The sequence below is a fragment of the Thamnophis elegans genome, chromosome 2, assembly GCF_009769535.1.
Source record: "Thamnophis elegans isolate rThaEle1 chromosome 2, rThaEle1.pri, whole genome shotgun sequence".
NCBI classification, from domain to species: domain Eukaryota; kingdom Metazoa; phylum Chordata; class Lepidosauria; order Squamata; family Colubridae; genus Thamnophis; species Thamnophis elegans.
In genome coordinates this window covers 158,441,210-158,463,782 of record NC_045542.1, presented here as the reverse complement: position 1 = coordinate 158,463,782, position 22,573 = coordinate 158,441,210, and the positions used below count along the sequence as shown (strand labels likewise).

Below are 22,573 nucleotides of genomic sequence, written 5' to 3'. Positions count from 1 at the left end.
TTGTCCTGCTTGCAAAAGCATTTACTGCATTGGGAGTAGTTAATTTTCAAAGTTGCTGGTTATTCCTAGTTGTCCGGAGTGCTCTTATTAGTATCCTCTTCATCTGTAAGATTTAAATAAAAGTGTAAGTTTAAAATCATTATAAAATGTTTGCAGAAGATGTGAACAAAGTATACATTACAAGTAAAAAGCCAATGTACCAAAAGGCTGAAATAGCTTCTAATGTTAGTTATGATTCATTTGACACATTGGAGATTACAGTGATACAAGTTCAAATATACATTGAATCATAAAATGCACTTTAAATATTATAACTGAAACTCAATTTAAACAATGGCTGATGGACATCTCTAGGTTTATATGGCAAGAGGAAAAACACAAAATTAAACATAGATTATTGCAAGGTGATAAGGATAGTGGTTTGAGTTGACCAGATTTGAAATTGTACTTTGATGCTTGTTGTTTTGTGGCAAAAAGAGTGAGGGACTCTCCAGAATAAGAGCTTCCTTGAGCTTGACGGGCATGAATAAAGCATTTGATAGCAAAGCTTTTTATGGTATGATAAGGTTAAAGCAACTGTTGATTGTAGTCATCATTCTTTACTCTTTGGTGTCTCCCCAGGAACTTTTTTAAGAAAAGAAAGGGTGGCAAAACCAGACTGTTTGACTTATGGTTAAATAATATTGTTCAATTATCGTGCCCCTATCTGCAAATCTACAAGTTGGAATCAGAAGGATGTTTGCCATTGATTTCTATATTTACAATTGAAAGAAAGATTTGAACTAGACAAAAAGAGCAATGGATGGAATTTCGTGAAAAATGAAATGGAAGTGAATGGTTGAACATATTATTACTAAGATTTATAAACTGCTATTGAAATTGAATGTCAGCCCTGGGGCCCTTCTTTTCTTTTGGATCTTTAGGGCTGCCACATTTAGTGCCTGGACAATCGAGCGGGGGATTGTGAGATGGTTGAGAATTATAGCCATAACAGCATCTTTTCTCTGGGACTCAAGGACGTTCAGCCTGCACATGGATAGGCGTGACTTGGGGATGTCTCCACTTGGGTAGGTGGAGTGATTGGATCGTGTGATGGACATGTGGGTGCAGGGGGTGGAACTCTGATTTTTTTTGAATGTGGAAAACCAGAAGCTTACAGATTCGGGTTTTCCCAGATGTGCCAATATGACATCTTCAATAGATTGGAACTTTGAGGAATTGCCTGCATTGGAGTCTTCATTGGTTGAAGGTTTTACTTGGAACCCTGACATTGAACTTGCAGAATGAGTAAGTAAAGCATTGTACAATTCAGTGGGCAAAGAACTTTGGATGTAATATAATACTTGAACAATGGAAGGATATAACAGAATTACAGATGGAAGGGACTTTGGAGATCTTCTAGTCCAACCCCCTGCTCAAGCACCAAGCTCTATACCAAATATAGAGCTGTGGAAAATCCATCTGTTTTTTACCTGAAAGCTGCCCAAATCCCAAAATGGTTACAGGCAAACCTTCGGTGCTAATTTTAGAGATGTGGGGGCTTTAATTGATAAAATGATGCCTAAAGATTCTGCATGATTTGAAGCACCAGTTTTGCCACGGAAGTCCTCAGTTCCAAGTAAGGGCAGAAAATACTGTCCACAACCACACTGGTGACATTCCTATTGAAGCAGTCCTCACTTACTGATTCCATTTGGGAAAGGTATCTCTGTCACTACGCAGCCTGATCAGGAAGCATGATATCATAGGACAGTGCCAACTTACATCTCTTCCTCTGCAGTTGTTAAGCGAATCACTGTGGGTTGTTAAAGACAATTTCACCTGACTTTGACTGGCAACTTCCTGCTGGCATCACTACTTATTTTGCTTGACAGGGGCCTAGCTGAGAAGGTCACAAATGGGGATCCCAAGTGTGGGATGCTGAAACCATCATAAATGTGCATCAGTTGACAGAACCCAAATTGTTCTTGAACCTTCATAACCACAGGAACTGCTGACTTGTTGAGGTCACTGAACAAGCGCTACAATCAGCACTAATTTGTGGAGCAGATGTATATGTGCCATTGCAACAGTGCCACTGAAGGCTCAGGGAACAAATGGTAAGTGAGGACTACCTCACAAAGGTTCTGAAACCATTTTTTTTTAAAAGTGCTGTTTTAAACACAGTTGATCCAGATTTATACATGGATGAGGCACCAATAGGCAAATGCCACCCTTGTTGGCTAGGCATGGAAACAAAAACAAAAAAGGGAAAATCCCCAGTGATTTCTGGGGATTTCCAATATTACTGCCAAAAAACCAGCAGGTCCATATCAGAACAACAGAGTTGCAAGGGATCTTGGAGATCTTCCAGATCTAGACACTAGACCAGTGATGGCTAACATTTTTCCCATCATGTGACAAAGGTCAGGGGAGTTCAAGGGGGTCGTGAGTGGCCATGGCCACACGCATAATTCTATGAGCACAACCCCCGATCTCCCTCTTGCTTTTGCCGTGTGATGCACCCATTTTTCACCCTCCCCCCCCCCCAGGCTCCAGAGGCTTTCTCAGGACCTGGGGAGGGCGAAAATGGCCTCCACTCCTCCCTGAGGCTTTATTTTCGGTGGTTTTTTGCCCTTAGGAGATTTTACTATCCCCCACCAGGCTGAAGTCAGCTGACAGGACAACGCCTCGTGTGCCCTAACAAATGGCTCCGCATGCAACCTGTGACACGCGTGCCATAAGTTCACTATCACGGCCCTAGACTAATTCACTGCTAGGTCAGGAGAGCCCATACCATTCTGGATAAATGGCTGTGCAGTTGCTTCTTAGAGGTTTCTGAGGAACCTGACAACTCTGTCATGCAAGAGATAATTAGAGGCTCAGCTATCCTGGATTTAATACTTATGAACAGGAAGGTTCCTTTGAAGAGAAGACAGGAAAGAGCAACAAACATGACCCGGGGCTTGATGTGAAAACACATGAAGAACAGTTGTAGGAATTGGGTAGGTCCAGTCTGGTCAAAAGAAGATCTAGAGGTGACATGTTCCAATACTTGAAGTGCTGCCACAAGGAAGAGAAGATGAACTTCTTTTGCAAAGCCCCAGAAGGCAAAAGAAGAAGCAATGGATGGAAACCAAGGAAGGAGAGAAGCATCCTAGAAATAAGAGGAAATCTGACAGCGACCAGAGGAACGGCTTCCCTTCCCAAGTTGTGGGTGCTCCTTCCTCGAGGCCTGGAAGGAAATACTGGAGAGCCATTTGCTGAAATGGTCTACGTTCTCATGCTTGAGCAGGGGGTTGGACTGCATGATCGCCAAGGTCACATCCAACTGCGTTTGTCTTCCTTCCAGTTGCTTCTCTGCTTCTACGCTGCGGAGGAAATCAAGCAGCCTTTCTTGCTCCCAGCCTCTCCCGCAAACTGTCCTCAACTCACCCACCAGCTGCTGCTGCTTCGACTCTTGCAGGAGCCCAGAAACCACTCGGCTTCTCTTCCTCCCGCCACGGATCCTCTAGATCCTGCACTTCTCTCCCTTCCTATCTAGCAATGCAGCACTTGATGGTTTTAACCCCTTAAAGCTCAACCCCAATTTTGCCCATTTGACTGCCATCTCCCGATGGGAGGGGATAAAACAGGCTCGTCCCGTCTCTGCCTATGAAGGCGTTTGCAAGAGGTTTGCACGGATTACATGCCATCAAGTCATTTTCCACTCCTACCAAGTACCAACCCACCTTTGCAACCGATGCAAGTGAAATAGTGAAAGGTGACACTTGTGAAGATTATCTGCAGGCTGAGCCCTAAACCTTCATGAAATTCTTACAGCAGAAGAGTCGGAAGGGATCAATTCTCCAAGCAGGGATCCCTGTGCTACTCCGCAAAAAAGGCTCTCCAGTCTCTTCTTAAAAAGCTCCTCGGATGGAGCAGCCGAGACTTCTGGAGACAAAGCATTTCCACTGATCAATTGTTCTCACTGACAGGAAGTTTCTCCTTAATTCCAGGTTGGATCCCTTTCTGATGTGTCTCCCTCTGTTCCTTCTTGTCCTGCTCTCAGGAGCTTTCAAGAATAGGCGTCCTCCCCCCTTTCCTTTCTGTTTGGGGTTGTGCAATGTAGTGAGCTGTCTCTTTTGCTATTCTAATGCTGGTGGGTTAATCCTATTATGTCCTAAAAGGTCATGTCCTGTTCTTAGATGTGCCAAAGGTGCTTTTTCAGGAGGCAAGTGGACTTTTTTATTTGTTTTCTTTTGAAGATGTCTCCCTTCTCATCCAAGAAGCTTCTTCAGCTCTGAGAGGATTGTGGGGAATATAATCCTGTCAGAGCTGAAGCAGCTTCCTGGATGAGAAAGGAAACATTTTCAAAAGAAAAAGATAAACAAGAAAGCCCAATTCCCTCCCGTAAAAGCACCTTTGGGACAACCATGGTCTGGATGGCTGAGAATCTGTGTAGACTCTTGTTCTTGGGTGGTGGAGTATGTAAATTTTAATCCCATTGCTGGAGATGAAGGTCTTTTACTTGTGAATAGCCTCACCCAGTCTTTCTTAATGAGGTGCCGAATGCCAAAGAGACAGATTACAGGTAGACAGATTACAGGTAGACTAACAATTATGGGGTATTAGAAACCCACTGTATGTGTGGAGACCTCGCCACTGAAGAATTGAGAAAAGGGTTTTGTGTTACAATTTTTTAAAGTTTATTATTAAACTTGTTCACTGCACATCTGGCAGTTAAGAGGCCATTCTGAGTCCCTTGCTTTGCCCCAACAATCGTAGCAGCACTGAAGCTACCCATTTTTGGGGGATACAATAGATATGTCAGGCTGCTGCTATCACCCAGCAGCCATCAAAGGGAAAAAGCAGGCACTTCCAAGAAAACGAGATCACAGCAGGAGTTGCTAATAAACGTGGAGATAAACGTGGAGATCCTGTCATCAAAGCTGCTTCGTACTGAGCGAATGAGGGAAACAGAGATGATTGAACCGTTAACGCATTTATTGACAACCACAATAAAAGCTTAGAACAATTCTCTTTCCATCTGACAGCTATTTGTAGCATAGCGGTCAGATGGTTAAGCAATCTGATGGCTGCAATTCTCCCGCCAGACAGCACTCTTGTCGGAACTAATAGAAACTGTTTTTTTCCTTGATTGACGCCCCGTGGTCATAACCACAAGGGCTTAACAAAAGCCACAATCCCTTTTCTATTCAAATCAATATTCCTACAGTTCTTCTCCATCAGGTTCACCTGTAAGGCAGAATAGCCTTTTCATTTGAAACTTTGCATTGCTTTTTTTAATTGGGCCTTGGGCCTATTCCCTACACACCCCTCACCCATCAAACACTTACCTTTTGGAGAGCTCCGGGAGGCAGCCATCATTTTCAGTGCATCCAATATCCCTTAATGTAGTTTGCACAGTATAAAATTAGCGAAACAGAGTAGTTTCTCTCTTAAGTCTTTGGGGGCGTGACCGCACAGCTATAAAAGAGCCGGGAGAAATGCTATTGGCTCTGATGCACCGGCAGGCTGCTGTAGAATCGCAGGCTTCCGATTGGCTATCTGTCGGACAGCTGGAGGTATAAATAGCTGTCAGACAGAGGAAGCCCCGTTCATGCTGTCAATTTAATTGTTAATGTTTAAATAAATAGTTATTGCGAATGAGCCTCCTGTTGTTCCTCAGTAGCTTGAGATAAAGTATTCTCCCTCTCCTGTGTGAAAATGACACAGAAGCAACTGCCATTTTGGTCCAGAGGCAGGTGTGACAAAATGGCAGTTGCTTACAAAAGCCCATCACATGGCTCAGGGTTAAATCCCAGGCACACTGAAAAAATGGCTGCTTCCAGGTCATAGCCATGTGGCCCTGGGATCCGTCTCCTGGCCTTCTTCACCAACTTGAGTTTCGGAGACCTTGGAAGAGGAGGCTGTGAGGCTTGGTGGGGTGGAAGTCAGACCTAAGGTCTGCGGGGATGCTGCGGGAGAGAGAAGCCTTTGGGGTACCTGTGGGTGAGGAAAAGGCCTCTGGGGTACCTGTGAGGGAGGAGAAGGCCTGTGGGGACCTTGTGGGGAGGGAAAGGCCGGTGGGACTTTGTGGAGGAAAGAAATGCCTATATGGACCCTATGGGAGAGGTCAAAGGTCGGAGGGATCCTGTGGAGAGAAAAAGACTTGAGAACCAAAAACAAAACAAAAAAAACCACACACACACAAACACAGTACATCTTTATCAAATTTATATTTTCCATTTTCTTTGTCCAATCACACCTGTATAAGTATAAATCTTTATTATGGTCAAAGACCAGCAATACGCATTGCTTTTTACAATATGTTAAAAACTACTGACATTAAAATATAATTAAAAAGTATTGATGTTAAAAGTGGACAATAACATACATGTTCTCAAATCGTTCGGGTCGCTCCCTGGTTTACCTGGGTGAAAAGCCGATAAGTATGGGAGTAAAAACAATGGTCCAGAAATTGTTAGATATGTCCAAATAATTGGTACAAGATGACAACTCAAATTCTTGTGGACATTTCAGCATCACAGAATTTTGCCACGGCATACGTGGTAGCCGGGTTTGTGTCCTGGAGGCGAAAGCCTACATAAAAATTGTCCGCCCTCCCTGGCAATCTCTCTAATAAGGGGAGAACATATGCAGACCTACAAACTCAGAATAGCTCACAGTGTAATAGAAAATATGAGATATCTTCAACTTCTTTACCACATATACAAAGCTGTTCTGCTATTGGTGTTCTCTTATACCTGCCCTGGAGAAGTGCTCAAGGAAGAATGGTAAATCTGGCTCTGAAGAAAGCTATTCTTTGTTTTGGGCAGATCAGGTCATTTAGATATCTTGCAAATTCCCTCACACCCTGTTTGATTCTGTCCCTACTGTGGAAAGACAGCCTATTTAGTTCTTGGAATTCCATGTCCTTCATTCTATTGATTACTACTTGCTTTGTTTGATCAAAGCCTAGAGACATTAAGAATACTAGTGACAGCCCATAAGAGCCCTGCTTGTGATCAATTGCCTATTTACAGGGGGAGGGGAGGATGTCAGTCAACACTAGGTGCTACTTGTCACCCATAAAGCCCTTCATGGTAGTGGATCTGGGTACTTGAGAGACCGCCTACTGCCAATCACCTCCACTCGACCTATTAGATCCCATAGATTAGGCCTCCTCCGAGTTCCATCTGCAGGTCAATGTCGACTGGCAACCATTCGGAGGAGAGCCTTCTCGGTGGCAGCTCCAACCCTATGGAACGATCTCCCCGTGGAGATTTGCACCCTCACCACCCTCCAGACCTTCCACACAGCCCTCAAAAACTGGCTAGCCCGTCAGGCCTGGGGCTAAAGACTGTAACCCACCCGAATGGTATGAATGTTGTGTTTTTTTTTAATGACGTACTGTCCTACGTGTTAAATGTTTGTTTCCCCCCCCCTTTTTTCGAGTTGTAAGCCGCCCTGAGTCCCCCCAGGGAAAAGGGCGGCATATAAATAAACTTCTCAAATCTCAAACTAGTGGGGGACAGTCCCTCTGGAAAGAAATGCATTTTAAGCCAATGAATGATCATCATCTTCCACGCTCTTACCTGAATTTGAGGCATGCCTGGCTCAATTCTTAACTGGGCATTTGGAGTTCCTTTGGGTGCAGCTAAGATGGCTCCCAGGAATTTGGTTTGTATGGTTTCTAGCAAGTCTTTCTCTGCAAGGATTCCTGTTTGTGCCCCATACAGAATTTGTGCCAATGTTTTGGTCTCAAAAGTTTTAAGGCAGCAGGTACTAAATGACCTCCGCCTGTGCAAAAGAAGTGTTTAATTGCATTTGAGGACCTATTGGTTGCTTGCAATGTATGATCCAGGTGTGCCTTCCATGTCCTTTGCAGTGGAAAACTACCCCAAGGTATCTAATGTTCTAACCTGTTCCAAACGATTTCCTTCTATTTTCCAGGGGTATTGGCTAGGCCTTTTAGCAAAAACTAATTTTTTTGATTTATCAAAGTTAAGGACCAGCTTGTTTTGCCTGCAATAGCCGAGTGTGAGAGAAGTGAGAGGCTCAATTATTGGGGGGACAAGATCTATAAGCGGCTCTGCTGTGTCCATTGTGACCAATAAAGATTTCTTTAAATTTTCTAACTTGAATAATATATTGTCTTGTTCTTTCCTTGGGAGAGCACCAAAAGCATTAATGAGACCAGTTTCTGTGCTGTTAAGAATCTCTTCACCGGACAAGGCTGGTTGAGTCCCACTGTCTTTCTCTCCCTTTCCCAAGGTTGAAAATAAGGATGAGACAGCCACCTTGGGAGCTCTCATGTTAACAATTAACGGAGTAACCCTTTCCTCAACGAATATTCTGATGGGAAAGATTTGAAAGGAGGCTAAATGTGCCTTCATCTTGAATAGCATCTGTGGTATGGTGGGTTGTTTGAAAAACAGGAGAATCCGCTTCCAATTTGGGGCCTCAGGGAGCCACTCGACAGCATGGAGATCAATCAGACCCCTGTGACAGTGAAGAAGCTGGCTTAGGGAATTTAGTATTGCACTTCTGGTATTCCAACATCCGTAATTAAGTCTGTTCATATGAATTCTAAAAACAATCCATTGGGTTTGTAGTGAGCGATGTGATTGTTGTAATTGGGGGGGGAGGGGGGAATGCCTTCCTGACTTTTCATGCGGCTTCTCTATTGTTACATTTCCCTCTCGTTGCCTTGTCTGGGAAGGAAATGTTGTTCTGAATGGACTGCCACTTTTTATGTGACTTTAACTGGTTTTTTTTTGGCTCTTTGCTCCTTTCCTCTTCCTTATTCTGCATTTGGGAGTTAACCAAGTCTTCTGTAAGAACTTTAGTGCGGGTGCCTGGGGCCCGATATTGTACTTGAAGAAAACAGCTACCGTATTTTTCGGAGTATAAGACACATCTTTTTTTCCTCAAAAAAGAGGCTGAAAATGTGGCTGTGCCTTATGCACTGAATACAGCAAAATGGCTGTGAATACCCTTATGGATGCTTTCTGGGACCTCCTGGGGGCTGGGGAGGGCAGAAATGAGCAAAAAATGGGCCGTTTTTGCCCCCCCCAGCCTCCAGCATCACTCTATAAGCCTCCAGAAGGCTATGCATGCTATTTCTTTTTACCAAAAAAAACAGTCACATTTTTTGTGAAAAATGGGACTTTTTGCTAGTTTCCCCCCCGCCAGCCCCCTAGGAGCACTCTGCAAGCCCCCCCTAGGCTATTTATGCCTTTTATTTTAAAAAAAAGCGGGCTCATTTTTGCCAAAAATGGGCCGTTTTGGGAGGTTTCCAAAGTGCAAAACCCTTTTTCCCCCTTTTGGAAAACTCTTTTAACTGATTGATTAGAATTATGTGGATCAAATGATTTGCCAGCAGGAACAAAGTTAGGTGCTGCAGATTGTCAGCACATGGATAAGGACACCTGGAAACATATACTTACCTACCTATTCTCTCTCTCTCTCTCTCCCTACATACTGTATTTCTCTATCCCTCTCTACCCCTATATCTACCTACTTACCTAACTACTCTCTCTCTCTCCCTATCTACTGTATTTCTCTCTCTCTATCCCTCTACCTACCTACCTACCTACCTACCTTACTATATTTCTCCCTCCCTCTCTCTCTATTCCTCTATCTACCTACCTACCTACTCTCTCTCCCTATCTACTGTATCTCTCCATTTCTCTCTAGCCCTCTAGATACCTACCTACCAACCTACCTACCGTCTCTCTCTCTCTCTCTCTCTTTCTCTCTCTATCCCTTTATCTACCTACCTACTTTTTTTTAATTTGCCTCTTCAAAACCTTTGAGTGCTTATACTCTGGTGCGTCGTATACTCTGAAAAAGTCTTTTTTTAATGTCTCAAAATTGTGTTGGATGGCAATTAGTTGTTCAAATATTGAAACCACCGTTTGCGCTGAGAGAAGGCATTGCTTTGCCATAAACTCTGTTGAATTTTCCCAAAGTAAACTCTCCATACTCTGAATTATCTGGTTGTTCTTTGCCTTTTTAGCCTTTAACTCAAACTCCATACAGGATGTAATTGGATTAGTTGTTTGGGAGAAGAGCTGCCTTTCAGTTTGTTCCCCCCTCCCGAAGGTCGGGAAAGTCTAGTAACTGCTGTTTTCCCAAGTCTTTTTGCAGATCCCGTTCTAATATCTCCAGATTGTTGGGAATGGGGGGCAGGTTACTTTTACTTACAGATTTCTTGCCAACAAAGTGCTCCTCAATTCCTGGTTGTTTTGCTGTTTTCACTGGAAGGAGAGATCTCGGCTGATGCCATGGTGTTTCTTTCTTCTTCCCATGCCTTTTTAATCCACGGCAGCAACAAAAGCTTTTGTCTGTGCTATGGTCTACGCTGTTATCTCCACCAAAAAATGTTAATTAAATAAAAAAGGATCCAATGGGAGTACTGAAAATTGATAAAATAAAATAAAACCGGGAGGCTTTACTGCAAACACGCTCCGGCTGCACTAGTTGTACCTCCGCCCCCTCCCAGCTGTATCTCTGAGATATTTTTCAATATGAATAAGGACAGAACTTAATAGTCATTTTTTCACCTTCACTTCCAATGACAGATCAGAAATGAAATTTAAGCTTTCTCTAAACTCATCAATTCTTGCCTAATGTGGATTTCCTTGAATCTCTCTCCTGTGTGTAAGTGAAACTATTTCCACAATCTGGACACTCGTATGGTGTCACTCCTGTATCAGTCCTCTGGTGTATCAGTAGATCAGAATTTTGACTGAAATGTTTTCTACAATCTGAATATTCATATTGTTCCTCTTGTGTGAGCCCACTGGTGTTTCACCAATTTGGAATTCTCACTGAAATGTTTGCCACACTGTAGACATTCAAATGTTTTCTCCCCTGAGTGTGTCCTCTGATGTTTCACCAAGCTGGAATTATGACTGAAAATTTTCCCACAAACAGGACATTCCAAAGGTTTCTCTCCCGTGTGAGTCCTCTGGTGGTTCACTAAGCTGGAATTATGACTGAAACATTTTCCCACAAACAGGACATTCAAAGGGTTTCTCTCCTGTGTGAGTCCTCTGATGAATCACCAGGACTGAATTCTGACTGAAACATTTTCTGCAATCAGGACATTCAAACAGTTTTTCTCCTGTGTGAGTCCTCTGGTGGTTCACCAAGCTGGAATTATGACTGAACACTATCCCACAATCAGGACATTCAAATGGTTTCTCTCCTGTGCGCATCCTCTGATGGTACATCAGGTCATTATTCCAACTGAAACCCTACCCACAAATAGGACATTTAAAGGGTTTCTCTCCTGTGTGAGTCATCTGGTGTACCACCAGGTGGGAATTCCGACTGAAACATTTCCCACAATCAGGACACTCAACGGGTTTCTCTCCTGTGTGAGTCCTCTGGTGTTTCATTAGGCAGGAATTCTGACTGAAACCTTTCCCACAAATAGGACATTCAAAGGTTTTCTCTCCTGTGTGAGTCCGCTGGTGTTTCACTAGGCAGGAATTCTCACTGAAACCTTTCCCACAAATAGGACATTCAAAGGGTTTCTCTCCTGTGTGAGTCCTCTGGTGGTTCACCAGCCAATAATTCTGACTGAAACATTTCCCACAATCAGGACATTCGAAGGGTTTCTCTCCTGTGTGAGTCCTCTGGTGGTTCACCAGCCGATAATTCTGACTGAAACATTTCCCACAATCAGGACATTCAAAGGGTTTCTCTTCTGTGTGAGTCCTCTGGTGGTTCATTAGCTCATAATTCTGACTGAAACTTTTCTCACAATCAGGACATTCATAGGGTTTCTCTCCTGTGTGAGTCCTCTGGTGTGCCACCAGCCTGGAATTCTGATTGAATCATTTCCCACTATTAGGACATTCAAAGGGTGTCAGCCTCTGCTTTGCTGCTACTTCGGCTGCCATTGAAACGGGGAGGGGGGGCATGGTATTTGGGAGGGGAATCATTGATGTGCTGGAGGAAGTTGCTAGACGCTGAACTGACCACCTTACTGCCCATGTGGAGGAAGGGAGTTTCCCGCCAAGGCCAACGGTCCAGCATTCCATCCTGGTGATGCCTTTCGAAGTTATCTCACACCTGGCATTTGTGGGCAATATTATTGGACTGTGCACAGGGATGCCAAGGGGAGGGGAATGCATTATGCATTATACATTAGCTTTCGTGCCTAATTAACCAGACTCAGCTTTGCTTCGCAACTGTTCATTCCACCAAGCTGGAATTATGACTGAAACGTTTCCCACAATCAGGACATTCAAAGGGTTTTTCTCCTGTGTGCGTGCTCTGGTGTTCCACCAGCCTGTAATTGTAACTGAATCGTTTCCCACAATCAGGACATTCAAAGAGTTTCTCTCCTGTGTGAGTCCTTTCTTTCCTGATTACTGAATGAAGTCATGCTGACAGTAAGCTGAGTCTCCTAGCTAAAACCTACCGAGGAGGGTGCCCTCACAAGAAGGAAAAGAAATGTCTTTGCATGACCAAGAGGAAGAGGAGGGGGCAATGGCGGGACCATCATTAGCCAAAAGACTGGCTGAACAAGAGTGGAAGACCCTGTTGTTCGTCCCAGATGGACTTGGGGTAATTCAGGTCTGGAATTATATGGAAATCTATGGACCTGATTTAGAGACAGATGAAAGTGAGGATGGTGCTAATGTCCTTAGAGAAAAAGGCAGCCGAATGGATGGTCGGCCTCCACAAAGGCAATTCCCCTCTCCTGAGGAATTTTTAATGACTTTATGGCAGCCATGAGAAGGAGGTTTGATGACCCTTTGACTGAGAGACGCGGGCGCCTGAAATTTATGGCTCTGAAGCAGGGAAATAAAACTGTGCCAGATTATGTCCAGGAATTTCAGGAGTTGTCAGCTTATATGAGTGGGTGGTCGGAAGAGGTGTTGTTGGATTAATTTGGTGAGGGATTGAATGAAAAGATATACCAACAGTGCATAAACAGACGCCTTCCCCGTTGTATAACCGTTTGGTATGAGCATGCTGCAGATGTGGAGTTGGATTTAGCCAGGCTTCAATGCATGAAAGAGGGAGATGTGGAGAAATCCCCACCCCCAGCAGCCCCAAAAAAACCCTCCACCCCAGGAGTGAGGGAAGAAGAGGTTTCGCAGGCAAAGCCAAGCCTTTCACTTGTTTCCGCTGTGGGAAGGAAGGCCTGTAAATTGCCGTGTAAAATCGGCTCACACTGCCGCACCTTCCCGGAGAGAGGGGAAAGCAGTGAAACCGCCAGGAAAGAGAAGGGAGGCTGCGTTTGTTGCTGAGAATGTTCCCCAGCACTTCCAGCTGGAGGAGGAGGGAAGCGTGAGCCCCAGCTCGTCTGACGAATCGGATGAGGAGGAATCTCATCACTGGGTAAGTTCCAGAACAGGGCCCATGCTTATCCCAATTGAGATGAGAGTGCCATCTTCTGGCATAACTGAAAAACTTTTAGCTCTCCTTGATTCGGGACGTTCCCGCTGCATGATAAGTCCAGAAATGGTGGAGAAACTAGGCTTAAGATTGAGGACTTTGAAAACCCCTATTGTTTTTTACCAAATTGATGGTTCTATTGCGGGAGGCGACCCTGCTCATTTTTCTACTGAGCCCATGGAGATGAAAATGGAGACCCATCAGGAGTTAATAACTTTTATTGTGGCACCTGGTATGGACCGGCCCCTTATTTTGGAACTCCCCTGGCTTCGTAAATGGAACCGTCGAATTAACTGGAGAAAGGGTTGGCTGCACATTCGCACAGACATACCCCCTGAACAGGAGGTTGAGACTCCAGATTCTGCCGCTACTAGCCCCACATTGGCAGCCAGGGGGCAGGAGAGAATCGAAGGGGAGGAAAGAATACCAAAAGAGTACTGGGATCTTAGAGGAGTTTTTAGTGAAAAATCTTCTGATAAACTACCCCCCCACAGGCCCACTGATTGCACCATTGAAATTTTACCTGGGGTGAAGCTTCCAAAGCCCCAAGTATATTCAAGGTCCCCTAGGGAAATGGAGGAAATGAGAAACTTCATCAATAAGAATTTGGAGAGGGGGTTCATTGAACCGGCGAGACCCAAGGTAGCGGCTCCTGTACTGTTCAGAGAGAAGAAAGATGGCGCCCTGAGATTGTGTGTGAATTTTAAAAACTTGAACGCGATATCATCTCAGAACCTCTACCCGTTGCCACTGATGAAGGACATGCTGGCCCAATTGGGGAAGGGACGCATCTTCACTAAGTTGGACTTAAGGGAAGCATATTAAGCTCCGTCCACCACCCTCAGACTAATGGGGCTTGTGAGAGGACTAATTCTGTACTAGAAAAATATTTACGTTGTTTCATCAACTACCAGCAAGATGATTGGGTGGATTTGTTGCCGCATGCGGAGGTGGCTTACAATAATTCTGTGTATAGCAGCACTGGGTTCACCCCATTCCGGGTAGTATTTGGCCAGGATTTTGTACCCATTCCTGAGGTTCCTCCTGAGCAGCCCCAAGTGTCATCACTGTCGGAGTGGAGTGACCGCCTTCGGCGCTTTTGGCCTTTAGCTCTCCAAACTCTGGATGCTGCGCACCACGCTCATAAGAAACAGGCTGATAAGAAACGGACTAAGCCGTATGACTACAAAGTTGGTGATCAAGTTTATTTGTCCACCAAATTTCTTCAAACTCCACAGAAGTCGAAGAAATTGGGGCCTAAGTATGTTTGCCTGTTTCCCATTGTCAAGGTCATTAACCCTGTTTCTGTTCGGCTGCAGCTGCCCAAACACCTTGCAGTTAGACTTGCAGTTAGACTTATATACCGCTTCATAGGGTTTTCAGCCCTCTCTAAGCGGTTTACAGAGTCAGCATATTGCCCCCAACAATCCGGGTCCTCATTTTACCCACCTCGGAAGGATGGAAGGCTGAGTCAACCTTGAGCCGGTGAGATTTGAACAGCCGAACTGCAGAACTGCAGTAAGCTGAAGTAGCCTGCAGTGCTGCATTTAACCACTGCGCCACCTCGGCTCCTCAACCGGGTTTACCCTGTTTTTCATGTTAACCTCCTGAAACCTGTCTGCACTTCGTCATTGCATCCACCTATCCCTCCTCCACCCGCTCCGCTTTTGATTGAGGGTGAGCAACACTTCGAACTTCGCGAGATTTTGGACTCTCGTCAACGCCGGAACCGTATCCAATACCTGGTGGCTTGGAAGCATTTTCCTCCTTCTCACACCGAATGGGTTGACGGGTCCCATATTCGGGCACCTCGTCTACTCCACAAGTTCTACTCTACTTATCCTGATAAGCCCTGATTTGACCATTATCCTAAAAAAAAACCTTTCTTCTCTCTTCTCTCTCTCTTCCTCTCCCCTTTTCCCCTTTTGTCTCATGTTGCTCATCTGTTTGTTTGTGTTTTTTTTTGTTTCTGCAGGTCTGACCACCCTTTTCTGGAGGAGGGTCGGATGTCAGCCTCTGCTTTGCTGCTGCTTCGGCTGCCGTTGAAACGGGGAGTGGGGCATGGTATTTGGGAGGGGAATCATTGATGTGCTGGAGAAAGTTGCTAGACGCTGAACTGACCACCTTACTGCGCATGTGGAGGAAGGGAGTTTTCCGCCAAGGCCAACGGTCCAGTATTCCATCCTGATGATGCCTTTCGAAGTTATCTCACACCTGACATTTGCGGGCAATATGATTGGACTGTGCACAGGGATGCCAAGGGGAGGGGAATGCATTATACATTATATTATTAGCTTTCGCGCCTAATTAACCAGACTCAGCTTTGCTTCGCAACTGTTCATTATTAATTAGTAAAAGTACACTTGATTTCAATTCAAATGAAGTCGAGTGGTTTTTTTCCTGATTACTGAATGAAGTCATGCTGACAAAGGGTTTCTCTCCTGTGTGAGTCCTCTGGTGTACCACCAGGTGGGAATTCCGACTGAAACATTTCCCACAATCAGGACACTTAACTGATTTCTCTCCTGTGTGAGTCCTCTGGTATTTCATTAGGCAGGAATTCTGACTGAAACCTTTCCCAAAAATAGGACATTCAAAGGTTTTCTCTCCTGCGTGAGTCCTCTCTGTTTTAACCTTAAAAGTGGATAATAACATACATGTTCTCAAATTGTTTCGGTCACGCCCTGGTTTACCTGGGTGAAAAGCTGATAAGTATGGGAGTAAATATAATGGTCCAGAAATTGATAGAGATATGTCCAAATAATTGGTACGACAACTATACTTCGATAACCAATTTTTTTTCTTGTGAACATTGCAGCATCACAGAATTTTGCCACTGGATACATGGTAGCCGGGTTTGTGGCCTGGGGGAGAAAGCCAACATAAAAATTCTTATATTGTGCTTTCAGCTGCTTTAAGTAGTGAGTGTGATCCTCAAAAGGGGCATTTTTACTTTTCCTGTACTCCATATTATATATCCTTTTTAATTGTATGCAATCTTTATCAAACCATTTTTTCATTTTTTACACTGTAGACATTCATATGGTTTCTCCCCTGAGTGTGTGAGTCCTCTGGTGTTTCACCAAGCTGGAATTATGACTGAAACGTTTCCCACAATCAGGACATTCAAAGGGTTTTTCTCCTGTGTGAGTCCTCTGGTGTTCCACCAGCTTGTAATTGTAACTGAATCGTTTCCCACAATCAGGACATTCAAAGGGTTTTTCTCCTGTGTGAGTCCTCTGGTGTTCCACCAGCCTGTAATTGTAACTGAATCGTTTCCCACAATCAGGACATTCAAAGAGTTTCTCTCCTGTGTGAGTCCTCTTGTGTGCCACCAGCCTAGAATTCCGAGTGAAAAATTTCCCACAATCTGAACATTCAAAGGGTTTCTCTCCTGTGTGAATAGTTTGATGATCCACCAAGCTGGAATTATGACTGAAACGTTTCCCACAATCAGGACATTCAAAGGGTTTTTCTCCTGTGTGAGTCCTCTGGTGTTCCACCAGCCTGTAATTGTAACTGAATCGTTTCCCACAATCAGGACATTCAAAGAGTTTCTCTCCTGTGTGAGTCCTCTTGTGTGCCACCAGCCTAGAATTCCGAGTGAAACATTTCCCACAATCTGAACATTCAAAGGGTTTCTCTCCTGTGTGAATAGTTTGATGATCCACCAAGGTGGAAGTATGATTGAACCCTATCCCACAAACAGGACATTCAAAGGGTTTCTCCCCTGTGTGAGTCCTCTGGTGTATCACCAGGTGGGAATTCCAAGTGAAACATTTCCCACAATCAGGACATTCAAAGGGTTTCTCTCCTGTGTGAGTCCTCTGGTGTATCACCAGCTGAGAATTTGTAATGAAACTTTTACCACAATCAGGACAGTGATATGATTTCTTTCCTGTGTGCATCCTCCAGTGTACCACTAGGTTGGAATTCTGACGGAAAGTTTTCAAACAATCAGCACATTCAATTGTTTCCCGTGTGAATCCTCCGATGTATCATCAAGTTGTCATGCTTGCAAAAGCGTTTACTGCATTGGGAGTAGTTATAGGGCTTCTCTCCTGTGTGGGTCCTTCGATGAACCACAAGGCAGCTGATCTAACTAAATATTTTCCCACATTCAGTTAATTTGTATGGCTTTCCTCCAGTGTGGATCCTCTTATGCGTAATATGTGATTTGCTATGTACGCTTTTCCCACAACAGGCACATCTATGGAGCTTTTCCACCCTTGAGGTTCTCAAAGGGTTCAAAAATATGTGTGATCTTTTGTTCCATGAAGCTTTGATTCAAGCTACTGTTTTCTTCCTCACTGGGCATGGCCTGCATTACTATCTACTTTTTGGCTCAATTTGCTCTAATTTTCAAAGTTGCTGGTTATTCCTAGTTGTCCGGAGTGCTCTTATTAGTATCCTCTTCATCTGTAAGATTTAAATAAAAGTGTAAGTTTAAAATCATTATAAAATGGTTGCAGAAGATGTGAAAAAAGTATACATAAAATACACTTTAAATATTATAACTGAAACTCAATTTAAACAATGGCTGATAGACATCTCTAGGTTTATATGGCAAGGGGGAAAACCCAAAATTAAACATAAATTATTGCAAGGTGATAAGGATAGTGGTTTGACTTGACCAGATTTGAAATTGTACTGTGATGCTTGTTGTTTTGTGGCAAAAAGAGTGAGGGACTCTCCAAAATAAAAGCTTCCTTGAGCTTGACAGGCATGAATAAAGCATTTGATGGCAAAGCTTTTTATGGTATGATAAGCTTAAAGCAACTATTGATTGTAGTCATCATTCTTTACTCTTTGGTGTCTCCCCAGGAACTTTTTTAAGAAAAGAAAGGGTGGCAAAACCAGACTGGTTGACTTATGATTAAATAATATTGTTCAATTATCGTGCCCCTATCCGCAAATCTGCAAGTTGGATCAGAAGGATGTTTGCCATTGATTTCTATATTTACAATTGAAAGAAAGATGGAATTTTGTGAAAAAATGAAATGGAAGTGAATGGTTGAACATATTATTACTAAGATTTATAAACTGCTATTGAAATTGAATGTCAGCCCTGGGGCCCTTCTTTTCTTTTGGATCTTTAGGGCTGCCACATTTAGTGCCTGGACAATCGAGAGGGAGATTGTGAGATGGTTAAGAATTATAGCCATAACAGCATCTTTTCTCTGGGGGTCAAGGATGTTCAGCTTGCACATGGATATGCGTGACGGGGGGATGTCTCCACTTGGGTAGGTGGAGTGATTAGATCATGTGATGGACACTAAGCAGCCAGATCAGGAAGCATGATATCATAGGACAGTGCCAACTTACATCTGTTCCTCTGCAGTTGTTAAGTGAATCACTATGGGTTATTAAAGACAATTTCACCTGACTGTGACTGGCAACTTCCTGCTGGCATCACTAGTGATTTTGCTTAACAAGGGCCTAGCTGAGACGGTCACAAATGGGGATCCCAAGTGTGGGATGCTGAAACCATCATAAATGTGCATCAGTTGACAGAACCCAAATTGTTCTTGCACCTTCATAACCACAGGAACTGCTGACTTGTTGAGGTCACTGAACAAGCGCTACAATCAGCACTAATTTGTGGAGCAGATGTATATGTGCCATTGTAACAGTGCCATTGAAGGCTCAGGGAACAAGTAGTAAGGACTACCTATACAGGTGAACATCTCAAAGGTTCTGAAAACCATTTTTTTAAAAAAAAATGCTGTTTTAAACACAGTTAATCCAGTTTTATACATTGATGAGGCACCAATAGGCAAATGCCACCCTTGTTGGCTAGACATGGAAACAAAAACAAAAAAGCAAAAATTCCCAGTGATTTCTGGGGATTTCCAATATTACTGCCAAAAAACCAGTGGGTCCATATCAGAACAACAGAGTTGCAAGGGATCTTGGAGATTTTCTAGATCTAGACACTAGACCAGTGATGGCTAACATTTTTCCCATCATGTGACAAAACTCAGGGGAGTTCAAAGGGGTCGTGAGGGGCCATGGCCACACACATAATTCTATGAGCACGACCCCCGACCTTCCTCTTGCTTTTGCCATGTGATGCACCCATTTTTTGCCCCCCCCCCCCCCCCCCCAGGCTCCAGAGGCTTTCTCGGAACCTGAGGATGGCGAAAATGCCCTCCACTCCTCTCTGAGGCTTTATTTTCAGTGTTTGTTTGCCCTCAGGAGATTTCACTATCCCCCACCAGGCTGAAGTAAGCTGACAGGACAACGCCTCATGTGCCCTAACAAACGGCTCTGCATGCAACCTGTGACACGTGTGCCATAGGTTCACCATCACGGGCCTAGGCTAATTCACTGCTAGGCCAGGAGAGCCCATACCATTCTGGATAAATGGCTGTGCAGTTGCTTCTTAGAGGTTTCTGAGGAACCTGACAACTCTGTCATGCAAGAGATAATTAGAGGCTCAGCTATACTGGATTTAATACTTATGAACAGGAAGGTACGTTTGAAGAGACGACACGAAAGAGCAACAAACATGACCCGGGGCTTGATGTGAAAAACACATGAAGAACAGTTGTAGGATTTGGGTAGGTCCAGTCTGGTCAAAAGAAGGATTAGAGGTGACATGTTCCAATACTTGAAGTGCAGCCACAAGGAAGAGAAGATGAACTTCTTTTGCAAGCCCCAGAAGGCAAAAGAAGAAGCAATGGATGGAAACCAAGGAAGGAGAGAAGCATCCTAGAAATAGGAAGAAATCTCCTGACAGCGACCAGTGGAACGGCTTCCCTTCCAAGTTGTGGGTGCTCCTCCCTGGAGGCCTGGAAGGAGATACTGGAGAGCATTTGCTGAAATGGTCTACGTTCTCATGCTTGAGCAGTGGGTTGGACTGCATGATCGCCAAGGTCACATCCAACTGCGTTTGTCTTCATTCCAGTTGCTTCTCTGCTTCTACGCTGCGGAGGAAATCAACCATCTCTCAGGCTGGGGGGTCAAATTATATGCCCCTCAGATAGGGTCCGCAACTTGGGAGTCCTCCTGGATCCACAGCTGACCTTTGAGCATCACTTGTCGGCTGTGACCAGGGGGGCATTTGCCCAGATTCGTCTGGTGCTCCAGTTGGGCCCCTACCTGAACCGGGAGGGCCCTCACAACAGTCACTCGTGCCCTTGTGACCTCTAGGCTGGAGTACTGCAATGTGCTCTACATGGGGCTGCCCTTGAAGAGTATCCGGCGACTTCAGCTGGTCCAGAATGTGGCTACGCGAGTGATCGTGGGTGCACTTCGCTTCACCCACGTAACACCTATCCTCCGCGAGCTGCACTGGCTGCCTGTTGTTCTCCGGGTGCACTTCAAGGTGCTACTTGTCACCTACAAAGCCCTTCATGGTATTTGGTCTGGGTACTTGAGAGAACCGCCTACTGCCAATTACCTCCACTAGACCGATCAGATCGCATAGATTAGGCCTCCTCCAAATTCCATCAACGAGCCAATGTCATCTGGCAAGTACCCGGAGGAGAGCCTTCTCGGTGGCTGCTCTGACCCTCTGGAATGAACTCCCCGTGGAGATTCGTACCCTCACCACCCTCCAGACCTTCCGCACTGCCCTTAAAATCTGGCTGTCCCAGCAGGCCTGGGGCTAAAGACCCTAACCCCACCCGAATGGTATGATTGTTTGTGTTCTTTTTAACAATGTATTGTTTATGTTTATGTTATAACTTGGTTTGTCCTCCCCTTCCCCTAACTTGTGAGCTGCCTGAGTCCCCTCAGGGAAAAGGGCAGCATACAAATAAATAAACTATAAACTATAACCACCCTTTCTTGCTCCCAGCCTCTCCCGCAACCTGCCCTCAATTCACCCACCAGCTGCTGCTGCTTCGACTCTTGCAGGAGCCCAGAAAACCATTCGGCTTTTCTTCCTTCCGCCACCGATCCCGTAGATTCTGCACTTCCCTCCCTTCCGATCTAGCAATGCAGCACTTGATGGTTTTAACCCCTTAAAGCTCAACCCCAATTTTGCCCATTTGACTGCCATTTCCCGATGGGAGGGGGTAAAACAGGCTCGTCCCGTCTCTGCCTATGAAGGCGTTTGCACTGATTACATGCCATGAAGTCATTTTCCACTCCTACCAACCGACCTTTGCAACCGATGCAAGTGAAATAGTGAAAGGTGACACTTGTGAAGATTATCTACAGGCTGAGCCCTAAACCTTCATGAAGTTCTTACAGCATAAGAGTCGGAAGCCATCAATTCTCCAAGCAGGGATCCCTGTGCTACTCCGCACAAAAGGCTCTCCAGTCTCCTCTTAAAAAACTGCTCCAATGGAGCAGCCGACACTTCTGGAGACAAATCATTTCAACTGATCAATCGTTCTCCACTGAAAGGAAGTTTCTCCTTAATTCCAGGTTGGATCCCTTTCTGATGTGTCTCTCTCTGTTCCTTCTTGTCCTGCTCTCAGACGGCTATTCTCTTTCAAGAATAGCCGTCCTCCCTCTTTCCTTTCTGTTTGGGGTTGTGCAATGTAGTGAGCTCTGTCTCTTTTGCTATTCTAATGGTGGTGGGTTATCCTATTATGTCCTAAAAGTTCATGTCCTGTTCTTAGATGTGCCAAAGGTGTTTTTTCAGAAGGCAGGTGGACTTTTGCTTTGTTTTTTCTTTTGAAGATGTTTCCCTTCTCATCCAAGAAGCTTCTTCAGCTCTGACAGGATAGTGGGGAATATAATCCTGTCAGAGCTGAAGCAGCTTCCTGGATGAGAAAGGAAACATTTTCAAAAGAAAAAGATAAACAAGAAAGCCCAATTCCCTCCCGAAAAAGCACCTTTGGGACAACCATGGTCTGGATGACTGAGAATCTGTAAAGACTCCTGTTCTTGGGTGGTGGAGAATGTAAATTTTAATCCCATTGCTGGAGATGAAGGTCTTTTATTTGTGAATAGCCTCACCCAGTCTTCTTAATGAGGTGCCAAATGCCAAAGAGACAGATTACAGGTAGACTAACAATTATGGGGTATTATAAACCCACTGTATGTGTGGAGACCTCGCCACTGAAGAATTGAGAAAAGGGTTTTGTGTTACAATTTTTTAAAGTTTATTATTAAACTTGTTCACTGCACATCTGGCAATTAGAAGCCATTCTGAGTGCCTTGCTTTGCCCCAACAATCGTAGCAGCACTGAAGCTACCCAATTTGGGGGATACAATAGATATGTCAGCA

The 22,573-nt window shown here is 44.5% G+C and overlaps 1 protein-coding gene and 1 long non-coding RNA gene across 2 annotated transcripts; both read right to left on the bottom strand.

Annotated features, from left to right (window-relative positions):
• Positions 1–39: 39 nt before the first annotated feature.
• LOC116523858 lies at positions 40–3,502 on the bottom strand. The gene is made up of 2 exons (XR_004257161.1): positions 3,415–3,502; positions 40–103 (listed from the first exon to the last, which is right to left on the bottom strand). It is a non-coding gene; the product is annotated as an uncharacterized LOC116523858 (long non-coding RNA).
• Positions 3,503–10,584: 7,082 nt separating this feature from the next.
• On the bottom strand, positions 10,585–21,259 carry LOC116502455 (zinc finger protein 135-like). The gene is made up of 5 exons (XM_032208343.1): positions 21,223–21,259; positions 16,526–17,805; positions 16,231–16,250; positions 11,121–11,228; positions 10,585–10,755 (listed from the first exon to the last, which is right to left on the bottom strand). Exons 2-5 carry the CDS (start codon positions 17,292–17,294, stop codon positions 10,585–10,587), a joined length of 1,068 nt encoding a protein of 355 aa, XP_032064234.1. The 5' UTR covers positions 17,295–17,805; positions 21,223–21,259.
• Between the last annotated feature and the right edge of the window lie 1,314 nt (positions 21,260–22,573).